This window comes from Triturus cristatus, chromosome 11 (genome assembly GCF_964204655.1).
Source record: "Triturus cristatus chromosome 11, aTriCri1.1, whole genome shotgun sequence".
In the NCBI taxonomy this organism is placed as follows: Eukaryota; Metazoa; Chordata; class Amphibia; order Caudata; family Salamandridae; genus Triturus; species Triturus cristatus.
The window spans coordinates 1,101,006,762-1,101,031,864 of record NC_140594.1 but is presented as its reverse complement, the minus strand read 5'-3'; the positions used below and the strand labels follow the sequence as shown (position 1 = coordinate 1,101,031,864).

The 25,103-nt window shown below is 41.1% G+C and overlaps 1 protein-coding gene across 3 annotated transcripts in view; it reads left to right on the top strand.

Annotated features, from left to right (window-relative positions):
* The window catches only part of LOC146786070 (dehydrogenase/reductase SDR family member 4-like), a 227,943-nt gene that overhangs the window by 194,576 nt on the left and 8,264 nt on the right, over window positions 1–25,103 (top strand). For all 3 annotated transcript variants that reach the window (XM_085635496.1, XM_085635497.1, XM_085635498.1), the window contains one exon: window positions 2,003–2,058. In XM_085635496.1, coding sequence (XP_085491622.1) covers window positions 2,003–2,058 — 56 coding nt within the window. The remainder of the gene's footprint in view (window positions 1–2,002; window positions 2,059–25,103) is intronic.

Sequence of the window (25,103 nt, the reverse complement as noted above, 5' to 3'; positions counted from 1 at the left end):
GAGATTATAAAATGTTTGTTGAGATCAAGAAACTACATTGTTTCTTCAGCATGTGCCATCAATTCATTAACATAGCTTAGAGAGAATGATGGGGATCTTGATACCAAAGTATTCTATATGATATATATATTGAATTCCTTTATTCTTGGTTAATTGATTTATAATTTCTCACTTGTAGAGGTATTGACATACTAACCAGGTGACAAAAGCTAAATTATGTGCAGAAAGATCTTTTTTGCAGTACACTTACAATCAAAAATATAGCGCTCACTTGCAGTTCTGCAGTCAGTGGCTCAATAAATAGAGTGAATTATGCCAGTGACAATTTGAAGCCTTAATTGTTTCCCACTTATGCAAAATGTGTTAGCTTCTCAACTGTTTTCCTTATTTCTGAATAGTTTCCTCAGTGATGCTATGAATATTGAACAAAAGGTGTGCACATTTTAACAGGTCCCATAAACTTAAACTCTTGGCATATCTTGGTGTCACTGAAATAAATGGTGAACTAATAAAGGAGCATGCACTGAAGATGCATATTCCCAAGAAATCTCGATGGACTAATTATCTTCCCACTGAGCCAGATAGAAGACGACCTCAAAACATCTGACATCCACTCATTTCCTGGCTCTCATATATATTCTGGTTACCCTGGTACCATAAATTGTAAAGGTTCTGGTGGAAGTCGATCGTATGTATCAATGATATGTGACTTTAATTGTAATGAACGAAAAACAGAATGAATGTTCTAAATAACTGGTAACTTAAATCAAAAGGCCACAGGATTGAACACAAAAGGACCAAATAAATCATGGCAAGTTATGGATAGGAAGAAAATTCATTGGCGATCTCCCGGTACAAGATAGCAAGCTTGCCAACAAGACTCTGAATGAAGCTCCCGAGTACAATAAAGCTTGTAGGTTTGCAAAGGCAGGGTTACTATCTGCAGGCAAGTCTAGGAACAGGCTTGGTCTAGTGCTACATAGGGCTAAATATGAAAGAGAATTGGCCAAAGCCCAGCAGGATTGGAAGAATACACTCTGGGAAAACTTGTTCCTTGCTATGAGCAGTAAAGATAATAGAGGATTTTGGAAAAACCTAGCAGTCAGGGAAATTGGCTCCAGGAAGGAAATGGAATATTTTTTACAGGACCGGGTGATTCATTTCATTAACTTGTATTCTTGTACCAAGGACTCCTCATGGGTTGGCATTGATTCCTTGCTGGCTGCTAAATTAAGGAATCATACCACTCTGGAATTTGAGATCTGGGAATCTGTGGAGACTCTCAGGACTAGACTCAGGAGTCAGTAAGACAACATTAGGATCATGGATATGCCTGAACTTAAGGTATGATGTATGACGTATGATAGTATTCCTGGTTTCCTGGAACCCACATGATATCCATCTTTTGCCTTCCATAGTGGAGAAGGTGTAGAACACATACTACTTGATGTAGAGTTGATTGGTAATAGAAAACTGTCATATTTTTACATGAAAAGCCAAATTTGTCATGAAATTCGCTGACTAAGGGCCTGATTTAGATCCCCGCAGATGGACTACTCCGTCACAATAGTGATGAATATCCCGTCCGCCGAAATATAAATCCTATTATATCTTATGGGATTTATATTTCGGCAGATGGGTTATCCGTCACTCATTGTGATTAAGTAATTCGTCCGACGAGATCTAAATCAGGCCCAAAAGTTCCTCCACTACCCTATACCCTAGGTGGAGAGATTTCACAGGTGTAATCTCTGAATTTAACATTTTCTCTACTAAGCGTAGGATTTTCCACGATCATCCAACTTTTGATCAAGTACTTAGAAATTTAGATTTGTTAATATTGAGTCTGGGTCAGTGTATGAATGAAGGATCAGATGCAGAACATGACTTGTACTGTTCTGTAATGCAAGGCTCTAAATTATAAATGACGAAATTGTGGGAGACTGTGAAACCCTGTAAACAACCCTGGAAATTCATTTTTTTCTGCCCTTTCCTGAAACAGGTGTGGACTAATGAATCTCTTTTGAACGACATGAAGGCACGGTATGGATTTCAAAGGTAATATATGTGCTTTTTCTTTAGAATAACATTGGTCTCATCACAGTCATGCTTCAAGCTGACTGAGGTAAATCTCCTCCTTCAATATGAACCTCAAGTGTAAATACAAAATAGGTCGCACACTGCTCGTCATACCAGCAAATAGCCCCATAGAACTCTGGATAATGTAGTGGCAGCGGTGAGTACGCCTATGCCACGAGTGTGTCAGTATTATGCCATCCCTGGACACGTGTTTCGAGGTAATTGCCTCTCGTCAGCAGGGAGCAGGTAGGTATGTGGGGTGCCGAGTAGACTGCCAAAATATCAAAGGTATAGTACCACTCACGGCGCGCAGGTGCGGAACCAAGGCTCGTCAGCCCAAGTCGCTCGAGAGAGCTTAAATGCAAATACAAAATAGGTCGCACCTCAAGTGTGGTCAATCAGTTTCATGCATTTGCTACCTGGAGTAAAATGTAGCCTTTTGCTTACCTGTAACAATATTCTTTTCACTGCAGTATGGTTCATTGTGAAGGCAAACACAGCTTTTGTGTGCTCTTTGCCTTGTTTGAAGTCATTTTCTGAGTCTTTCTGAGCTTTTACCGTTACTTATAGATTCATTGAGTAAAGGATTGCTGAATATATGCTGTATTTGCTTACCATTTTACCCACACCAATGTTTACAAATCAACATTACAGCACCCTCCCTCCACATACACATCATGATTGCTCTAAGAAACCTGTTTTCCTTCTCCTTAGTTTTGATATCTCAAAAGTTGATAAATTCACACAGTTCACAGAGACATTCCAGGAGTAGTTCTGTGAAGCTGTACAATCTAAGAGTACTCCCTCAGGACCTATATTCCTTTTATCAGATTCAACAATATAATAGCCTTTTCAAGAGACTAAAAACAACTTTATGTCTCCCACTTACCAGATATATGTAGTTATGAATGTGGTATGAGTGTAGTTGAAGAGGTATGCATGCATGAGAATTTGTTGGAATGATTCTTGTTGTCTCTTTACCTGGGGGTTTATGTTGTTGATACATGAAAATGCTATTATATTGTAAGGTTATGGATATATGTCTACAATATTAATTTTATATGTAAAATTGGTAAAAGAAAGTATTAAAATAATTTTGATAAAATAAAGAAAATAAATAAATAATGTTAAGATTCATACATATGTTTATGTTTTTTGTTATTGTTTAATTTTATGTGCAGCCCTTGATGAATTCATGTTGAATCAGAAAAAAAATATAGGTTCTGAGGGAGTACTTTTAGATTGTATTGTTGTTCCTTCCCTTTTCTCCCTGACCTAAAAGTTTTTTCCATAGCATTCTGTGAATCTGTGCCAGCCACATATTCCAAGTTTTGCTGGTGGATTGATTTTAAAGTGTCAATGTAATCTCCAAAGGAAGTTAGTACTTAGTAACTGTCCCCGATATAGGGAACACATTTTCTGTTTGAGAAACACCTCCCATTCACCCCAATATTTTTGGGGCTGCTCTTCCCCTCCATTCACACAAGGGATAACAATTTACTACTGGAACAAATCTCCACATATATCCAGGGTAGGTCTATGCCAGCCAAACATTTCTGAATGCCCTTAAACTTGCATGTCTGGATGTGTTTACCTATTAAGAAAGACATCCTCATCCCTGAAAGCTCATAGGACTCTCTGTGGAGCTGATTTTATGAAATGTAAGATTTACAGCATCCTGTTGTAATATGTATTGTTAGAAAATATATTTGTTAGTGTAAAGTCATGTTTTGTTTAGTACAAAACAAATGTTTGCACTTGTAAATTGAGGTATTTGTGCTTCTATGTTAAACTGCTATTTAGATAAGAAGATGCTCTTGAGAAAATGTCTATTTTGAAAATATATTACTGTCTTTATTCTGTTCTTTGTAATAATTCCGCAATGACTTGGCACGATAACTACGTCAGAAAGCCTGGTGTGGGACATCGGCTTAAACAAAGTTATGATTGTTTTCCTTTGCAAACTTTTCCAATATATTTTGAAAACGTTATATGTTTCAGAAAGTTTATGAAGTTTGAAAAGAAATTGACAGGACACAGAAAAACATTATTTTCAAACATAGGCAATCTTTTTTCAACTTCGTGTAGATGCAGTTTCCACCCTCACAAAACTTGATAACAAAAATTATAAGTGTGCACAATACTAGTGTGAGTATTTTCTCTTGCACTCTCAGTCTACTTGGCATGGAGACCAAGATGTGGTCAAAACGGGCGAATGCGTTTGGAGCGTATTTACCAAATAAAGAAGATCATTGAAAAAAGTGCATTTCCCATGTTAATTCCCATAGACTCTTTGGACACGCCAGCAGGACGAACTGCTGGACGGAATTACACCAAACTAGACAGAAAGCTAGCTTTTAGCCCCCAGATTGAGCTTTTTGTTATTTGGTGTAAATCTGTTCGTAAGTTTGCAAGATATTATAGGAACCAAATTTGTATATTTATGATTGCGAAGTCTTTACAAATAATAACAAGCTCATGCAGAGATCTGCAGAGCTCTGTTTGGCTGCCAACACTTCAACCAGGAAGTATTGGCAGCAATCATGACACCCAGTTTCAGCCGAGTCCCAAAACAAAACGTGGAAAAAGAAAAGGGGACAGGGTAGGAAATCCCTGACCCCCAAGCCCTGGTCTTGGGGTCCCAGAAGGAACCTGGCAGGGCAAAAAGCATTTCTTTGTTTTAATTTTTCCTGCAAATTCGAAGCAAAAATGTGGGAAAAAAGCGTGGGCTCCAGTGCTTGTTTTGAAAAGAGCACCTGGTTGAACCTAGTCCCAGGGGCATTTTCTATAAAAAGGAGGGGGGCATTTGGCTTCCCTCACGAGGCTCTTTGAGCTTTGGCGACCACCATGCATATTATTAATATAGGAGGGGGCCACGTGCCCCCCTCTATGGGCACAAACGAGCAATTGGGCTAGCCACCACCCGCTTTATTTAATTAACCCTTTCCCTGCTAGGCCTCGTCCCCCCGGTGCTAAGCCTTTTTTTGGCTATTTGGGGTAGTGGGGTAGTTCGCGCTTAGGCCCTGTAACTGTATGTCCACATAAGGTATCCATGCCAAATTTGCGCCCTTTTTTTCCAACATCGATTTTAAAGGTACCCAGGGTTTGTAGGTTCCCCTGGAGGTGACCCAGAAATTTGCCAAAATACAGCTAAATTTAGTTTTTGGGGGAAAAGTGCCGCAGAAGAAAGCATCTGGGTTTTCATCTGCAAATGGTATCAATAAAGGGTTTGTGGTGGTGAAATCATCATTTTCCTAGCTTTCAGGGACAAGCAGACATTGGTCAACAAATCACAGTTTGTACACAGTTTTGGCATTTTACTGGGACATAGCCTATTTTTGCTACTTTTTGTGCCTTCAACCTCCTTCCAGTTAGTGGTCGAAATGGGTGTGAAAGCAATAATGGATCCCGGAAAGCTATACATTTCTGAAAAGTACACACAATTCTAGATTCAGCAAGGGGTCATTTGTGTAGATCCTTCGAGGTTTTTTAATAGAAACTAACAGTTGGATATCAGAAAAATTGAAAATGAGTTGAACAAAACAGCCATTTCTACCAATGTTTTCACCTGTAACTTCTAAGTATGACAGATGTTTGAAAGCATTATACCGTTACATTCGATGGACCCTTCTGGTTGTGGAGATATATAAAACCCAGAACAAATAACTGAGCAACGTCGCAGTGGTTTTTCATTGTGCACCGGGTATATAGCAATTAATTTGGTAAAATATAAATAGTGAAACATAGGTATCAAAGACACCCATGTATGTCCGAAATGGTAACAAAATAAAGAGTTTAGAAACAGTAGCTATTTGCAAATCTCCGAAATTGAGGTTACCCATACTAGCCTGTGAATTCTAGCACATTTTTCAAAGTGACTTCTTTTTTACACATTGTCTTACATTAGGATGACAGAAATGCATAGAAAATCAATAGGTAATAACAGCTACTCTACAATTCGGAATTCCCCTAAGTCTCCCGATAACAATGTTACTTCACTTGTGTGGGTAGGCCCAGTGCCCGTGACAGGAAACAGCTCAAAACGTAATGTGGAAACAACACATTTTTACAGTGAAAACTGACCCTATTTTTGCAAAGTGCCTAGTTGTGGATTTTGAACCCTAGCTCTGCTGGCATCGAGGGAAACCTAGAAAACCTATATATTTTTGAAAACTACACACCCATAGGAATCCAGGAAGGGGTGATTCTCACTAGGTTCTGTTGCCCAGAATCCATTGCAAACCTCAAACTTTGTAAAAAAAAAAAGCACATTTTCTTCACATTTCTGTGATGGAAACTTCTGGAATCTGCGTGGGTCCACAAAATTCCACTTATCCTGCATTCCCCAAAGTCTTCTGATAAAATTGATACCTCACTTGTGTGGGTAGGCCTAGTGCCCACGACAGGAAACGTCCCAAAACGCAACGTTGACACACCACATTTTTACAGTGAAAGCGGACCCTTTTTTTGCAAAGTGCCTAGCTGTAGATTTTGAACCCTAGCTTTGCTGGCACCTAGGGAAATCTACCAAACCTATACATTTTTTAAAACTAGACACCCAGGCAGGGGAATACAGTAGCGGGTGGCTTGTGTTGCTCTCACCAGGTTCTGTTACCCAGAATCTCCTGCAAACCTCAAACTTTGTAAAAGAAAACACATTTTCCTCACATTCCTGTGACGGAAAGTTCTAGAATCTGCGTGGATCCACAAAATTCCACCCACCCCTCATTCCTCCAAGTCTTCTGATAAAAATGGTACCTCACTTGTGTGGGTAGGCCTAGTGCCCGTGACAGGAAATGGGCCAAAACGCAACGTGGACACATCACATTTTTTCAGCGAAATCGGACCCTTTTTCTCCAAACTGCCTAACTGTAGATTTTTAACCCTAGCTTTGCTGACACCTAGGGAAACCTACCAAACCTATACATTTTTTAAAACTAGACACCCAGGCAGGGGACTACAGTAGCGGGTGGCTTGTGTTGCTCTCACCAGGTTCTGTTACCCAGAATCTCCTGCAAACCTCAAACTTTGTAAAAGAAAACACATTTTCCTCACATTCCTGTGATGGAAAGTTCTAGAATCTGCGTGGATCCACAAAATTCCACCCCCCTGTGTTCCTCAAAGTCTTCCAATAAAAATGGCTCCTCACTTGTGTTGGTAGGCCCAGTGCCCGCGACAGGAAACAGCCCAAAACACAACGAAGACACACCACATTCTTACGGTGACAACTGACCCTTTTTTGGCAAAGTGCTTAGCTGTGGATTTCGAACCCTAGCTCTGCCGGCACCTAGGGAAACCTACCAAACCTATACATTTTTATACACTAGACACTCAGGGGAATCCAGGAGGGGGTGACTTGTGTGGCTCTCACCAGGTTCGGTTACCCAGAATCCCCTGCAAACCTCAAACTTTGTATAAAAAAAGCACATTTTCCTCACATTTCTGTGACAGAAAGTCCAGGAAACTGCATGGATCCACAAAATTCCACACACCCCACATTCCCCAAAGTCTTCCGATATAAATGGTACCTCACTCAGGTAGATGGGCAAAGTACCAGTGACAAGCAAGTGCTCAAAATGTATTGGGGAGATATCAAAATTACCTAACACAAAACAACCTGGTTTTGAGGGGGGTCACCTGAGTTTTTGGCCCTGGGCTCGGCAGCCATCTAGAGAAACCTACCAAACCCACACATTTCTGAAAACTAGACACCCAGGGAAGTCCAGGAAGGTATGTCTTGCTTGGACCCCCAACGTTTTCCTACCCAGAATCCCCTGCACAAATTTCTGTGTGGGAAAGTTGTGGGATCACCGGGCTGACACAAATTTCCTACCAACCAGTGTTCCCCCAAGTCTCCCGATATAAATGGTACCTCACTGGTGTGGGTGGCCCAAGTACCCGCGAAAGGCAAGGGCCCAAAACGTATTGAAAATACTTCATAATTACCTATCAGAAAACGACCTGGTTTTGAAAGGGGTCCACCTTGGTTTTTGGCCTCCGGCTCGGCCGCCATTTATGAAAACTAGACACTGAGGGGAGTCAAGGGAGGTATGGCTTGTGTGGGTCCCCTAAAGTTTTCTTACCCAGAATCCCCTGCAAACCTCAAATGTTTCTGAAAAAACACATATTCCACATATTTGTGCGTGGCATCACAGTGCCAGCACAAATCTCCTACCACACAACGTTCCCCTCAGTCCCTCGAGTAAAGTGATACCTCACTTGTGTGGTTGTCCAATGCAGAATTGGCTAAAAACGTGTTTTTAAAAAAATGGAGTGCTTAGAATTCGCTGTGCTATACCCTTTATCCCTATGTTTTTGGGTCTTCTCAGTCACAGGCCCTTGCCCCACCCACACAAGTGAGGTATCATTTTACTCGGGAGACTGAGGGGAACACTGTGTGGTGGGACATTTGGGCCAGCATAGTGATCCTACACAAACATATTTGGAAAATATGTTTTTTCAGCTAAATTGGATGTTTGCAGTGGATTCTGGGTAGGAAAACGTTGGAGGATCCACTCAAGCCACACCTTGCTGGACTCCTCCGGGTGTCTAGTTTTCAGAAAGGTGTGGGTTTGATAGGTTTCCCTAGATGGCCCCCGAACCCGGGGCCAAAAACTCAGGTGACCCCCTTGCAAAACCAGGTCACTTTGTGAAAGGTAATTTTGATGGCTCCTCAATACGTTTTAGGCCCTTGCCTGTCACGGGTACTTGGGCCACCCACATTAAGTGAGCTATAATTTTTATCAGGAGACCGCGGGGAATGCTGGCCAGTAGGAAATTTGTGTCAGCCCAGTGATCCCACAACTTTCCCACACAGAAATTTGTTAAAAAAAGAGATTTTTCCAACTAAATTTGAGGTTTGCATGGGATTCTGGGTAGGAAGACGTTGGGGGGTCCACACAAGCCATACCTCCCTGGACTTCTCAGAAATGTGTGGGTTTGGTAGATTTCCATTGATGGCTGCCGGATCCTGGGCCAAAAACCCAGGTGACCCCCCTTGCAAAACCAGGTTGTTTTTTGATAGGCAATTTTGATGTCTCCTTAATACGTTTTGGGCGCTTGCCTGTCACGGGTACTTGGCCCACCCACGCGAGTAAGGTACCATTTTTAGAAGACAGTTATATGTCTAAGGATGTGGTACCATCGAATGACCAAAGATGACTAAAATGGACCAAATTAAAAGTATTACCCCTAGTGCTGTCTAGCATTGATAATGAGTTAAACAGGGCGATTAGCGATCTAAATGTTAGTGCATCCAATTTGCCCAATTTGCTTGATCGCAAATTACCAACTACCATACATAATGAATTCTTTGGGCACTTGCGTAAGCACTTTGTAGCAAATAGGAAACCCAAAAAGGTATTTACTCCTAAAGTACATTAATGGTACAGTGCCGACTGTAAAAGGTCACGTGCAGAGTTGGGAGATGCTATAAAATTAGGGGACCCAGCACAGGTACGATTAGCAAGGGCAACCTATCGGGGGGCAATACTTGAAGCGAAAAGGAACTGGGACAGCAAAAGGTGGGATGATCTGAAGGAGGCCTGCGTTAACAGGAATCCAAAGCAATTTTGGAACATCTATAAATGGAACAGAGGAGGGCAGGCTGCTGAGCCCCATAACCATGTCTCACAATTAGAGTGGGTTAACCACTTTAAATCACAATATGCAGCTAGTGAGCATGATAGTGAAGTCAGTATTGCTAAGCAAGCATTTAGTAGGGTGGATGTTGAGGTGGCCATAAAATCTATCATGACAGAAAAAGCCCTGGGTTTGGATGGAATACCGGGGGATGTTTTTCTTGCCAATAAGGTAAGGTGGGGCAAATATATTTTTCTATTGTCAAATGCTATAGCTCAGGGGTCGCCGATTCCAGATTCCTGGAAAGGTGCGGAGATCATCCCCGTATTTAAAAAAGGAGATAAAACATGCCCAGGGAACCACAGGCCCATAAGCCTCATTGACTCGCTCCAAAAGGTAATGGGCAGGTTGGTTTTAAATAAAGTGCAGGATTGGATCGATGAAGACGGTATTTTATCCCCCCTCCAAGCAGGATTTCGTATTTTTACTAGTACTATATATCAAGTCTTCAGGTTCACTCTATTGCATTGAAAAAGAGTGACACTGGGTAAGGGGAGTTTATATGCCGTTTTTGTTGACCTTCGGGCAGCATTTGATCTCATGCCATGAGGGAAACTCTGGTCGACACTAAAAGATATGGGGCTACCACTTGATTTGTTGTCTCTCATCATCAGACTGCACGAAAGTAATAAGGCCAGGATTCGCTGGGGCAAACAGGGAGAAGTAACAGAATTTTTTCCTGTGGATAAAGGAGTACGTCAGGGATGTGTGCTGGCCCGACCCTATTTTCATTGTATATAAATGGGATAGTGAACTGCATGAAATTAACAAACACTGATGCACCGACACTGGCAGGCAAAAAGGTCCCTATACTGATGTTTGCGGACGACACGTTAATCCTCTCTAAAACTCCAAGTGGGCTTCAGAGGGCCCTCTCAGTCTTTGAAGAGTTTTGCGCTCAACGGGGATTGGAGGTCAAAGTGTCCAAAACAAAAATGATGACCTTTAACCCACATAGGGCGTTCAAAGGAGGCATCAGACTAAATAACATCAAGTATGATCAGGTCAAGGAGTTCACATATCTGGGGGTTAATATCCAGGAGGGGCTAAGATTGTCACATCAAGTTGATCTAGCATCATTGAAACATAGGCAACTGGCAGGGGTATTGTTAAAAGAATATAACTTCTCTTTTACTAAGATAATCATCCCCGCCATGGAAATATATTGTATGAAGGTAATCAGTTCTGCCTTATATGGTGCTGAACTTTGGGGTGACGAGAATCTAGCCAAACTAACCATATCGGAGAATAAGTTCCTTAGAAATATAGCGAGACTGCCCCAGAGCACCCCGATGCGCCCATTGCTGATTGACCTTGGGCGGAAGCCAATCGCAGAAATTGCAAAATTGCGTCCTTTGTTGTACTAGAGCAGACTATGGTCTACCCCAGAGCTAGCAGAGTATGCGGCTGGTTTCCTAGATGTAATCAGGGTGGATACTTCACGCAAAATAAGATGGCTAAGACAGCTTAGAGCCACTTTATTTTGTATGGGTATGAGCTCGCTGTGGAATGATCCAGAGAATGCTATCTTCCCTCCAAAGCAGATCTTGAAATCTAAATACTGGGAAATGGCCCACACGGATCTGGTGAGGAACTGCGAGTCAGCTTCCCTTACTGGACGTTTCTTATGTGGCAAATCGGTACCTGAGTTAGATCGGTATTGGGACATCATTACAAAGCCCTTCGAGCGGAAATTATATTTCCAGTTCAGGGTCGGTACACTGCCCATAAGAGCCTTCCCTAGCAAATGGCACATATCTTGTGATGATTTGTGCTTGGTGTGCCAGTCTGGAAAAGAATCTTTATCCCATGTACTATTTGAATGCAACGGCTACAGAGCTCCACGGCATATCTGGTTGTCCCCTATATGCAAACTCTTAGGAACAAGAAGGGCGCAGGAGGCAGAAAGAATCCTAAGAAGCGACACATCTGAAGTGATAGTTGCTGCCATGGCGAAATTCTTGGGGTGGGGATGGGCAATTAGAGCACGGTCCCTCAAGGAGAGAATAACACAATAAATACACCTGTCTCGCTGTATCTCAATTCTTGAGTAGCCACTCGTCTCCCACTCAACTGGATAGCTTGTTTTGAGTAACCATGACATTTTAATTAACTCATTTTTATATAATATTTTATATTGTATATAGTGTTTCTTAAAAGATTTTATAAATCCATCCTAGAATGTGTATATTGATTTTAAAATGATTTTTTCTCTTATGAATCCAACCTGGAAATCATGTGGAATTCTTTTATATGTATATTGTGTGCTTTGATGACCTAATAAGTCGAATAAAGCTTTTTTGGATTGGTACCATTTTTATCGGCAGACCGGGGGAAATGTTGGGGGGTAGGAAATTTGTGTCAGCCCGTTGATCCCACAGCCTTCCCACACAGAAATTTGAGACAAAAGTGATTTTTTCAGCTAAATTTGAGGTTTGCAGGGGATTCTGGGAAGGAAAACGTTGGGGGATCCATGCAAGCCATAACTCCCTGGACTCCCCTGGGTGTCTAGTTTTCAGAAATGTGTGGGTTTAATAGGTTTCCCGAGATGGCCGCCGAGCCCGGGTCCAAAACCCAGGTGACCCCCTTGCAAAACCAGGTCGTTTTGTAATAGGTAATTTTGATGCCTCCTCAATATGTTTTGGGGCCTTGCCTGTCGTGGGCACTTGGGCCACCCACACGAGTGAGGTCAGACCTGTTTCTACTCTCACTGCCTGAACCATTGTAGATGGCGGGAGAGGTAGTAATCTTTTTAGGCAACTTCCGTCTTCACGGTCCCAACTTTTTTTTTTTTACCTCCGATGTCAACCACCTCGGCAATTTACTGGAACTGAAGCTTTATCATACACTGATAGGTTACCAGCACCGGTCTTAGGGAGGGGCCCCAATAGCCATTATCAAATTTCTTCAGGTCCTTCACGAATGAAAGTGCCTTAGCCTCTATGGAAGCTAGGTGATCCTCCCATTGTAAGGGATGAGAGAACCACATCCCTAAGTATTGAGATTTTCTGACTGTCTCAATTTTACCTTTATTTATGGTCCAGGCCAATCGTGTCCTCTTTTTCCATATTGGGAGCAGTTTGGTCTTTTCCATATTAACTTTTAAGTTTTTTCTTCTTACAGTAGTCCAAAAATACATCTAGTTTTCTCAGAAGGCCAATTTCTGTCAAATCAAAATTACTAAATCATCCAAGTACAAGAGACAGCTTATATGCATGACATTCATTTTAGGACGAAAACTGTTTGATTGAGTATTTTAGGGAGGTCAGCCAGGAATAGGGAAAATTGGTTCAGGGCCAGAAGACAACCCTCTCTCAGGCCATTTATTATATCAATCCTCTTGGAGAGAGATCCTACAAGATCTAGTTCTACTTGGGCCCAGTTATCCCCATGGATATTTTGCAAAATTAAGAGTAGATTGTTGGGGATTCCATAGCTCTTTAATGCCTCCCATAACAAAACCCGACCAACTGAATAAAATGCAGAACTATAATCTACAAAACAACACTACAGTCCTCCACACAGCTGTATTGATTTCTTAGCAGTGGCCCATATAATAAAAGTGTTCAATCATCGAATGCCCTCTCCTTTAAACCTCCTTGCTCTTGTGGGATGATTGTATTTGTTTCTGCCCAGTCCCTCAACATATCCAAAAGGATTTTTGAGAAGACTTTTCCACTTACAGGTTTATTTGCCAATAGTTACTTGGGAGGGAATGCTCGCCTTTTTCATATATTGGTTCAATTGCTGCTCCCTTCCAACTAGCCAGAAATGTTCCTGTCAGAAGGATTTCCTGGAAAAGGAGGTAGAACAAGCTGGTCCACCAGGGAATACTTGTTTTTATTATTACTGGCGTTAAATTATCTGGTCCAATTGCCCTTGTGAATTTTAGACTTTTGATTGTTTTCTTAATTGTTTTTGCAGAAAACCTCTCCTTTGTTTCTTTATTAACAAGAAATTTAATTGGGCCTTGGGTGATTGTAATGTTTTTGTTATAGAACTCCTCTATGAATTCTACCCAAGCATCCTCTCCCACTGAGCTGGTCAGTTTCCTCAGGGCTTTTCCTACCCAGCCGTGTACCAGTCTTGAGAATTTCCATATATTATTTGATTCTATTGTCTCGAGCATTACTTCCCAACATTCTGCCTTTAATGCACACTTCATGTTTGCCACCAGGTTTTTCAATTCTTTTCTTAGATTATGAAGACATAACATGCCCGTTTTACAAGGGTATATATCTTTCTAGCTTCCTTGAAATATATTTTACAGTTGTTACATTCATTTTGTTATTGAAAATAGTTTATTTTAACAATTTTCTTTGAAAATAGCATGTTTTGCTGTTTTTCCAAATATTTTTAAAGTTTATATAAATTACAAATATATATATATTTAAGCATTTACATTTTGTTCAGTTTTTCATACATAAAATTGTACATGCGTTTGTCACATTTTTACCACAGAGTTTTTTTAAATATTCATTTTACATTTTCATAATTTATATTTTTATATATATTTCCAAAAGGAAATCTATGTTTAACAGGATATATATATAAATATATATCCACACAGATTCTTCTGATAGAAGGACTCGCACTCGGAAGGATACACAAGAAGTTTTAATTAACACTCGTAACGCGTTTCGTCAGTGAAACTGACTTGATCACACGAAGTGCAACAAGAAACAGGAAGTATTTATCTGGCTGTTGAAACAGACGACAGGCACAAGAAAATTGGCAAGTAATGACAGTAACCATGGCGGCCATTATTAAATGTCTAAATACAGTGTAAAGATATAAGACCTGCCATGGTTCATAGTTGTACTTAGTCCAGAGTTGTTTGGTAGACATATAAATCCAACAGAAAATGAAACACAAATAGTGCGCTTTCTTTAACGACCAAAATAATGGTCATGGTACTTGTAATGTGTCATTGATTAATATTCATGAAGTCTAGTGCTCCTGTCAAAAGACACGTGAAGTGTCTGCATTAAGCAACCTAATAAAGAATATACACAAACTGCCAGATGTAGGTGTCAAATTTTTTGCTATTAAATGCAAATAGTGTATAAAACAAATAAATCATCATGGTCAATAATTACCAATTACATAATTGCCGCAGGACACGATATAAGCCCATAATTAAATTCCGTAAGGTATATATGTGTACTCTTGTACTATCAATAGACGTCGGCATAGTGCCTATAAGAGCCACAATTCTGGTGAACCAAAATATCAACATAGATCAACACAGTAGTTGCTGGAGTATTGAGTCAGAAGCCATTTGCGAATCATTAAGAAACAACAGCCTATTGGAACTTCCATTTCATTCAAAATAGTGCCCAAAACAATATCAAAATATATAAAAAGTACAGAATTCTTATCTGTATTCGAGGAACCGGGAAGAAAAGGGTAGGGTAACCGGTGCGGATGAAAATGGTCCGGTATGATGGCGACCCTTCCTTTCCTCCTGTGCACAGAAAAAGAAAAGGAAATAGGGTAACATAGTCAATGTTATAAACCACATAATTAAAATACACATGATTCTACTATTCCGTCATAGTATTCACAATAGATAAAAATCATTCTTCACTTTAACAACCAGCAAAAAGAACATATAGAGCTGTAGTTAGTGGCCTAATAGATGCAGGTATGCAGATTTGCAGATTTGAAATCAGAAAGAACACAAGATTAGTCATCATGTAAATGTACACTAAGTTCCTCATCGAGATTGTGACCTTTAGGGAACTTAGTCTCTAGTACAAGTATCCATTTGGACTCGCGTTTGCGGAGTAGTAAGGTTCTATTTCCGCCTCTTGGTCCAAGATGGACTTGTTCTAGGATAAAATAGCTCAACATAGAGCTGTTAGACAGATGGAAGAGGTCAAAATGTCTTGCAATGGGATAAGTACTGTCCTTCTTATTGATGGCCCGCATATGTTCCAATACTCTTTTCTTTGCCATACACGTGGTACTCCCAACATACCATAACTTGCATGGACATGTCAATACATACACACAAAAGGAGGTACTGCAGGTAAGGAATTGCTTGATCGTTTTAGGTGTTGTTTGCCCTGGTATATTCACAGTTTTAGTCATGTGACTATTACGGCAGGCTTTGCAATGACCGCAAGGATAGAAACCTGCAAGATTATGTGTGTTTGTTTTTGTAGATGTAATGTCGTTATGTACCAGCAAGTCCCTAAGACTGCGACCTTTTCTGTATGTTATTCTTGGTCTACTCTCAACTGTGTGACCAATAATGGGGTCACTTTTCAATATGTTCCAGTTGTCAGTCAGTATTTTTTGTATTTGTCCAGAGTTACCACTGAAAGTAAGTATAACTCTGCTGCTGCCTTCTGAGGTGTTGTCAGTGGTATCAGCATCAGTATGTAGGGTTTGAGCATGGTCAATGGAGTTTACCTTGGAGATGGCTTTCTGAAGGACCCATTTAGGATAGCCCCTGTCAGTGAATCTTTTGATCATGATTTCCTTTTCTATTTGAAAAGCACTGGCGGTACTGCAGTTTCTTCTTGCTCTCAGCAGCTCACCATATGGAATGCTCCATTTAAGGGGATCTGGGTGGCTGCTGAGAGCATGAAGGAGAGTGTTTCCTGCTGTAGTTTTGCGAAACAGGCTAGTTTCTAGTTTGTCTCCTTGGGGTGTAATTAGTAGGTCTAAGAATTCGATTGAGTGTTGGCTCATGTTACTGGTGAGAGTAATGTTGCGATCATTGATGTTCAGTTTTTCTATGAAAGCGATAGCCATTCGTTCAGTATCAGTCCAGATTACAAAAAGGTCGTCTATATAACGTAACCAAATTTTTACTTTGCTGAAAAAAGGAAGGAGTATATGTTCTTTTCTAATGTCCTCCTCCCATTTCCCCATGAAAAGGTTAGCAAAACTTGGGGCAAAACAAGTCCCCATCGCCGTACCCAGTGTCTGCTTGTAAATGACGCCATCAAACATGAAGATATTGTTAGTAAGGCATAAATGCATCATATCTAACACCATATTCGTATGTTCAAGAAATTCTATCGGTCTCTTATTGAGATAATGTCTGCATGCCTGTATGCCTTGTGTGTGGTCGATGATAGTATACAAGGAATTGACGTCAAGAGTCATCATGAGATCCGTAGGTTCCCACTTGATGTTACTAAGTTTGATCAAAAAATCTTTACTGTCTTTGACATGTGAGGGGAGTTGGGTAACGTATTCGCGCAAGAAGTGATCTACATATTTGGAAACATTTTCCAAAGTACTCCCAATAGAGGATACAATTGGTCTTCCTGGTGGTACTAGTGTATTTTTATGGACTTTGGGTAGGAGGTATAAAATAGGTAACTTGGGGTAATCACACTTCAGGTAACAATACTCCTCCCATGTAATATACCCTTGCTCTTCCCAATATTTGAGTTTTGCCCATGTGTCAAAGATACTGGCGTTATACATGTTGGTGTTAGTCTGCATGTAGAATTTGGTATCACCCAGTTGTCTATGGGCTTCATCCATATACATGTGTTTAGCCCACAGAACGATATTGCCCCCTTTGTCAGCGGGGCGTACTACAATGTTAGGGTCATCAGCAAGTGACTGTAGAAATTTCTTTTGCTCAATGGATAAATTGAAACGTATGTCTTTTGTTCTATTTGACTGATGTTTAAGTTTCAGTAGAGATTGTGTCACCATCTCATGAAATGTGTCAATATTATCATGAGGAAGATTCGGGTAAAAAATGGATCGGGGTTTAAATTTGGTAGTTCCAGCCGAATCCGTGGGAATTCCTAAATCTCCTACTTCTTCAGGCATGATGTTCTGTGTCTCATTCTCCATTGCTAGGGCATACACATCTTGTAAGATATCTGCATCGGCTATATTCAAGTTTTGAAAAGGACGATTGTCCATAGTCATTACTGGAGGTTGGTTATCAAAGTCCCGTTTATACAGATAATGCCACTTTTTTAACTTGACCTTTCGAATGAATCTGTATAGATCAATGCGTGTGTCTGCGTAATTAAAAAATTCAGTGGGACAAAAAGTCAGGCCTAGACATAGAGTTTTTTTCTCAGAGAATGTCAATTGTTTCTCAGTTAAGTTGATAATCGTTTTATTTACCGTTTCCGGATCCATCATTTCCTGCTTTTTGAGCCACGTGTCTTGTTTCCCATGGGCTCCTTTGTGTTTACTTGATTCCCTTTGTTTTCGTCTTTTGCGTCGTTGTTTGCTCCTCCCCTCCCTCTTCCTCTTCCACGGCCTCTGCCTCGTGGTGTTCTTCCTCTCCTCGGTGGTGACTGTGTGCTTGCTCTCGGTGTTTCTCGGCCTCTCCGTAAGACCCGGAACTCGTCTAAAAAAGTAGCTGTTCTTGATGTAGTTGGTCTTTCTACCGAGGAACCGGCACTGGAGACTGAAATATCTGCATCTGATCCGCTAACTTCTGAACTTGGACAGTTAGATTCTTTTTCTTTATCCAATGATTGGGTTACTTCCTGAGTTGGTGATACGTCATTATACAAATGATCATATTTGTGACTGTATGTAAGTATCCGGCCGGATTCATAGTCCATACAGTCTCTATGAAGTTTCCTTTGTTTCCGGTTCTTTATGTCATCTTCATGTTGCAGCAATTTGGGTTTTAAATCAGCCATGAATTTCTGAACAGTATCTTGTTCATTCCCTTTTAGGAGATCTGCTTCGATGGACTTGATTTCTGATATGATTAGTTCTCGGTCTTCCCATGCATACTTGATAAGTATATTCAACATATTGCGAGAACTGTTTGCTGAGTTCTCTTGCCAGTCCTGTAGCATGCGTGGGTTCTGGGATTCATATGAGGGCATGATGTAAATTCTCAAGCCCCTAGGGACCATTTGTTTGTCCACATAATCTTGTAGGGAGATTGCTTCCCACCACTTAGCTATTTCCGATTTTTTAAGTTTTTCCAAACGTTTTAGTTTCACGTTTAGCGAGGTATCTATAGCTTGTGTTAAAGTTTGAGAACTACTTCTCACACCAGGTGTACGTGCTAATAGCGTTGCTGCTGCTGCCCGGCGTTCTGATTCTATGTCCATGCTGGTTGAACAGATTAGTGAGACACTTACACACTTGTGATAAATAGACAAGCGTGAGTGGTTACATGTAAAGGCACTCGCTTTAGTTAATGTAAATGTCAGTGTATCCTTCCCCTCCACCAGTTGGAGGTTCCTGCTGCCGCAAAGTATTCACGATAAGATATCAACGTGGCTAAGAAGAGGAGCTCCGTTTGTACATACGCCCAAGATCAACATAATTGTAAATGTTCTAATTCAGGTGCTTCGTATTGTTCATACTGAATATAACTGCCGATACAATATCGGTACTTGGCATCCGAAATGAACCAGTGGGCGCAGTGTTGCCGAGATGAATCGCGCGGAAAAAGGGTCTCCTAAAGCTATGCGTAAGGTAGGGGCAGGGTACGCTTGCTCCCAAACGGTCTCTACCACCCACCCTACACACGCTCCCCGTGAGGGAAAAAGAGACGCTTACCTCCCGGAAGGGCTGTAGGGAAACACCCGATCCTCAGACACCAGGCATCGTTGGCTTCAAAATCGAGGCGGCCGGCCGTGGATTTCTCCGTAATTTTGCACACAAATGACCCAGATTCCCGAAATCCGTGTCCCGTAGGCAGGTGGCGAGTAAATACCGAGCAGGTCTCCCGGCAGTCAATATCCACACAGATTCTTCTGATAGAAGGACTCGCACTCGGAAGGATACACAAGAAGTTTTAATTAACACTCGTAACGCGTTTCGTCAGTGAAACTGACTTGATCACACGAAGTGCAACAAGAAACAGGAAGTATTTATCTGGCTGTTGAAACAGACGACAGGCACAAGAAAATTGGCAAGTAATGACAGCAACCATGGCGGCCATTATTAAATGTCTAAATACAGTGTAAAGATATAAGACCTGCCATGGTTCATAGTTGTACTTAGTCCAGAGTTGTTTGGTAGACATATAAATCCAACATTCATAGAGACTGTATGGACTATGAATCCGGCCGGATACTTACATACAGTCACAAATATGATCATTTGTATAATGACGTATCACCAACTCAGGAAGTAACCCAATCATTGGATAAAGAAAAAGAATCTAACTGTCCAAGTTCAGAAGTTAGCGGATCAGATGCAGATATTTCAGTCTCCAGTGCCGGTTCCTCGGTAGAAAGACCAACTACATCAAGAACAGCTACTTTTTTAGACGAGTTCCGGGTCTTACGGAGAGGCCGAGAAACACCGAGAGCAAGCACACAGTCACCACCGAGGAGAGGAAGAACACCACGAGGCAGAGGCCGTGGAAGAGGAAGAGGGAGGGGAGGAGCAAACAACGACGCAAAAGACGAAAACAAAGGGAATCAAGTAAACACAAAGGAGCCCATGGGAAACAAGACACGTGGCTCAAAAAGCAGGAAATGATGGATCCGGAAACGGTAAATAAAACGATTATCAACTTAACTGAGAAACAATTGACATTCTCTGAGAAAAAAACTCTATATCTAGGCCTGACTTTTTGTCCCACTGAAATTTTTAATTACGCAGACACACGCATTGATCTATACAGATTCATTCGAAAGGTCAAGTTAAAAAAGTGGCATTATCTGTATAAACGGGACTTTGATAACCAACCTCCAGTAATGACTATGGACAATCGTCCTTTTCAAAACTTGAATATAGCCGATGCAGATATCTTACAAGATGTGTATGCCCTAGCAATGGAGAATGAGACACAGAACATCATGCCTGAAGAAGTAGGAGATTTAGGAATTCCCACGGATTCGGCTGGAACTACCAAATTTAAACCCCGATCCATTTTTTACCCGAATCTTCCTCATGATAATATTGACACATTTCATGAGATGGTGACACAATCTCTACTGAAACTTAAACATCAGTCAAATAGAACAAAAGACATACGTTTCAATTTATCCATTGAGCAAAAGAAATTTCTACAGTCACTTGCTGATGACCCTAACATTGTAGTACGCCCCGCTGACAAAGGGGGCAATATCGTTCTGTGGGCTAAACACATGTATATGGATGAAGCCCATAGACAACTGGGTGATACCAAATTCTACATGCAGACTAACACCAACATGTATAACGCCAGTATCTTTGACACATGGGCAAAACTCAAATATTGGGAAGAGCAAGGGTATATTACATGGGAGGAGTATTGTTACCTGAAGCGTGATTACCCCAAGTTACCTATTTTATACCTCCTACCCAAAGTCCATAAAAATACACTAGTACCACCAGGAAGACCAATTGTATCCTCTATTGGGAGTACTTTGGAAAATGTTTCCAAATATGTAGATCACTTCTTGCGCGAATACGTTACCCAACTCCCCTCACATGTCAAAGACAGTAAAGATTTTTTGATCAAACTTAGTAACATCAAGTGGGAACCTACGGATCTCATGATGACTCTTGACGTCAATTCCTTGTATACTATCATCGACCACACACAAGGCATACAGGCATGCAGACATTATCTCAATAAGAGACCGATAGAATTTCTTGAACATACGAATATGGTGTTAGATATGATGCATTTATGCCTTACTAACAATATCTTCATGTTTGATGGCGTCATTTACAAGCAGACACTGGGTACGGCGATGGGGACTTGTTTTGCCCCAAGTTTTGCTAACCTTTTCATGGGGAAATGGGAGGAGGACATTAGAAAAGAACATATACTCCTTCCTTTTTTCAGCAAAGTAAAAATTTGGTTACGTTATATAGACGACCTTTTTGTAATCTGGACTGATACTGAACGAATGGCTATCGCTTTCATAGAAAAACTGAACATCAATGATCGCAACATTACTCTCACCAGTAACATGAGCCAACACTCAATCGAATTCTTAGACCTACTAATTACACCCCAAGGAGACAAACTAGAAACTAGCCTGTTTCGCAAAACTACAGCAGGAAACACTCTCCTTCATGCTCTCAGCAGCCACCCAGATCCCCTTAAATGGAGCATTCCATATGGTGAGCTGCTGAGAGCAAGAAGAAACTGCAGTACCGCCAGTGCTTTTCAAATAGAAAAGGAAATCATGATCAAAAGATTCACTGACAGGGGCTATCCTAAATGGGTCCTTCAGAAAGCCATCTCCAAGGTAAACTCCATTGACCATGCTCAAACCCTACATACTGATGCTGATACCACTGACAACACCTCAGAAGGCAGCAGCAGAGTTATACTTACTTTCAGTGGTAACTCTGGACAAATACAAAAAATACTGACTGACAACTGGAACATATTGAAAAGTGACCCCATTATTGGTCACACAGTTGAGAGTAGACCAAGAATAACATACAGAAAAGGTCGCAGTCTTAGGGACTTGCTGGTACATAACGACATTACATCTACAAAAACAAACACACATAATCTTGCAGGTTTCTATCCTTGCGGTCATTGCAAAGCCTGCCGTAATAGTCACATGACTAAAACTGTGAATATACCAGGGCAAACAACACCTAAAACGATCAAGCAATTCCTTACCTGCAGTACCTCCTTTTGTGTGTATGTATTGACATGTCCATGCAAGTTATGGTATGTTGGGAGTACCACGTGTATGGCAAAGAAAAGAGTATTGGAACATATGCGGGCCATCAATAAGAAGGACAGTACTTATCCCATTGCAAGACATTTTGACCTCTTCCATCTGTCTAACAGCTCTATGTTGAGCTATTTTATCCTAGAACAAGTCCATCTTGGACCAAGAGGCGGAAATAGAACCTTACTACTCCGCAAACGCGAGTCCAAATGGATACTTGTACTAGAGACTAAGTTCCCTAAAGGTCACAATCTCGATGAGGAACTTAGTGTACATTTACATGATGACTAATCTTGTGTTCTTTCTGATTTCAAATCTGCAAATCTGCATACCTGCATCTATTAGGCCACTAACTACAGCTCTATATGTTCTTTTTGCTGGTTGTTAAAGTGAAGAATGATTTTTATCTATTGTGAATACTATGACGGAATAGTAGAATCATGTGTATTTTAATTATGTGGTTTATAACATTGACTATGTTACCCTATTTCCTTTTCTTTTTCTGTGCACAGGAGGAAAGGAAGGGTCGCCATCATACCGGACCATTTTCATCCGCACCGGTTACCCTACCCTTTTCTTCCCGGTTCCTCGAATACAGATAAGAATTCTGTACTTTTTATATATTTTGATATTGTTTTGGGCACTATTTTGAATGAAATGGAAGTTCCAATAGGCTGTTGTTTCTTAATGATTCGCAAATGGCTTCTGACTCAATACTCCAGCAACTACTGTGTTGATCTATGTTGATATTTTGGTTCACCAGAATTGTGGCTCTTATAGGCACTATGCCGACGTCTATTGATAGTACAAGAGTACACATATATACCTTACGGAATTTAATTATGGGCTTATATCGTGTCCTGCGGCAATTATGTAATTGGTAATTATTGACCATGATGATTTATTTGTTTTATACACTATTTGCATTTAATAGCAAAAAATTTGACACCTACATCTGGCAGTTTGTGTATATTCTTTATTAGGTTGCTTAATGCAGACACTTCACGTGTCTTTTGACAGGAGCACTAGACTTCATGAATATTAATCAATGACACATTACAAGTACCATGACCATTATTTTGGTCGTTAAAGAAAGCGCACTATTTGTGTTTCATTTTCTGTTGGATTTATATGTCTACCAAACAACTCTGGACTAAGTACAACTATGAACCATGGCAGGTCTTATATCTTTACACTGTATTTAGACATTTAATAATGGCCGCCATGGTTACTGTCATTACTTGCCAATTTTCTTGTGCCTGTCGTCTGTTTCAACAGCCAGATAAATACTTCCTGTTTCTTGTTGCACTTCGTGTGATCAAGTCAGTTTCACTGACGAAACGCGTTACGAGTGTTAATTAAAACTTCTTGTGTATCCTTCCGAGTGCGAGTCCTTCTATCAGAAGAATCTGTGTGGATATTGACTGCCGGGAGACCTGCTCGGTATTTACTCGCCACCTGCCTACGGGACACGGATTTCGGGAATCTGGGTCATTTGTGTGCAAAAATATAAATATATATATATATATATGGGCTTTCACGAACTGCTATTTAAAGCGGCGTCATGCTGCCTTCCCGCATTTTGCCAGCACCTGTGATCAAGGGCGTATGACGCCCGAAACGCGTAAGGACATGAACATTGGCATTTGAATTCTGTGGGGTTGCTGGTTGTAAGCGGAACTGCCTTGCAGGAATAAAGGAAGTAACAAGGTGTGTGCCTCTCCAAGTCTGGTTCCTCGTATTGCTCCGCTCCTACCCTGAAAGTCTCGGGGGGATTCGTCAAGCGGGGGCTGAGATAAAAGGGGGGTCCCAAAACGCATTTTTCCCATGCATTTTTCCATAGGACCTTTAGACACAGCTACAGCCCGAACGGCTGAACAGAATTACTTGAAATTTGGCAGAGAGGTAGTCCTCAGGTCAAGGAAGTGCCTTTTGTAGGTTTGGTGTAAATCTGTTCAGTAGATTCTGAGAAAATAGCCTTTAAATCAATATATATATCTGAGCCAGCTTACGGTGCGCTTACGGTGCGCTTACCGTACGCGTACGGTGACGTGCGCGAGCGCGATTCTGATTGGCTCTTAGATCTTAGTAAACATTCAAATCGGCCGAAACCAGGAAGCGGCGACCGCCATTTTCTCTCTCGCACTCTGAGTGGGGCAGCATAAATGAAGCCAAAAAATGTGTAAAGGGGCAGTATATTGAGATAATAATCACCCAGCAATGATATACGGGCCCCCAAACAACCCACAAGGCCCAAAAAATATTTTTTTTTTTTTTCAAAAAATCGCCGATTACGCTTACCGTACGCGTACGGTAAAAAAATGTTTTAAAAAAAAAAAGTATCCACACTCTCCCCACCCCATGTGCAAATGGTGCCCGAAGGGCACCATTTGTGCATGGCTTATCAATCAAATGAAAACAATAAACAAAACATTTCACAACGATGCGCATAATATGTCCCCCATGTGCGCACGGTGCGCGAAGCGCATCGTGCGTACATGGCCCATCTCGCATAATGTGGGCACGCGGTGCGCGCAGCGCACCGCGTGACCACCGTGCGTGCATGGCACTAACTGCGTAAAGTGGGCGCGCGGTGCGCGAAGGCGCACCACTTGCTCACCGTGCGCGCACGGAACGAACTGCGTTAACTGGGCGCGCACGCCACGAATGGCGTAAAGTAAGTTAGCATTTAAAAAACCTTGCAAACTCACTGAAAAAACCATAGGTTTCACACATGTTATAGTTAGCTGTAGATTTTACTGATAAAAAACCAATGAAATTCCCCCG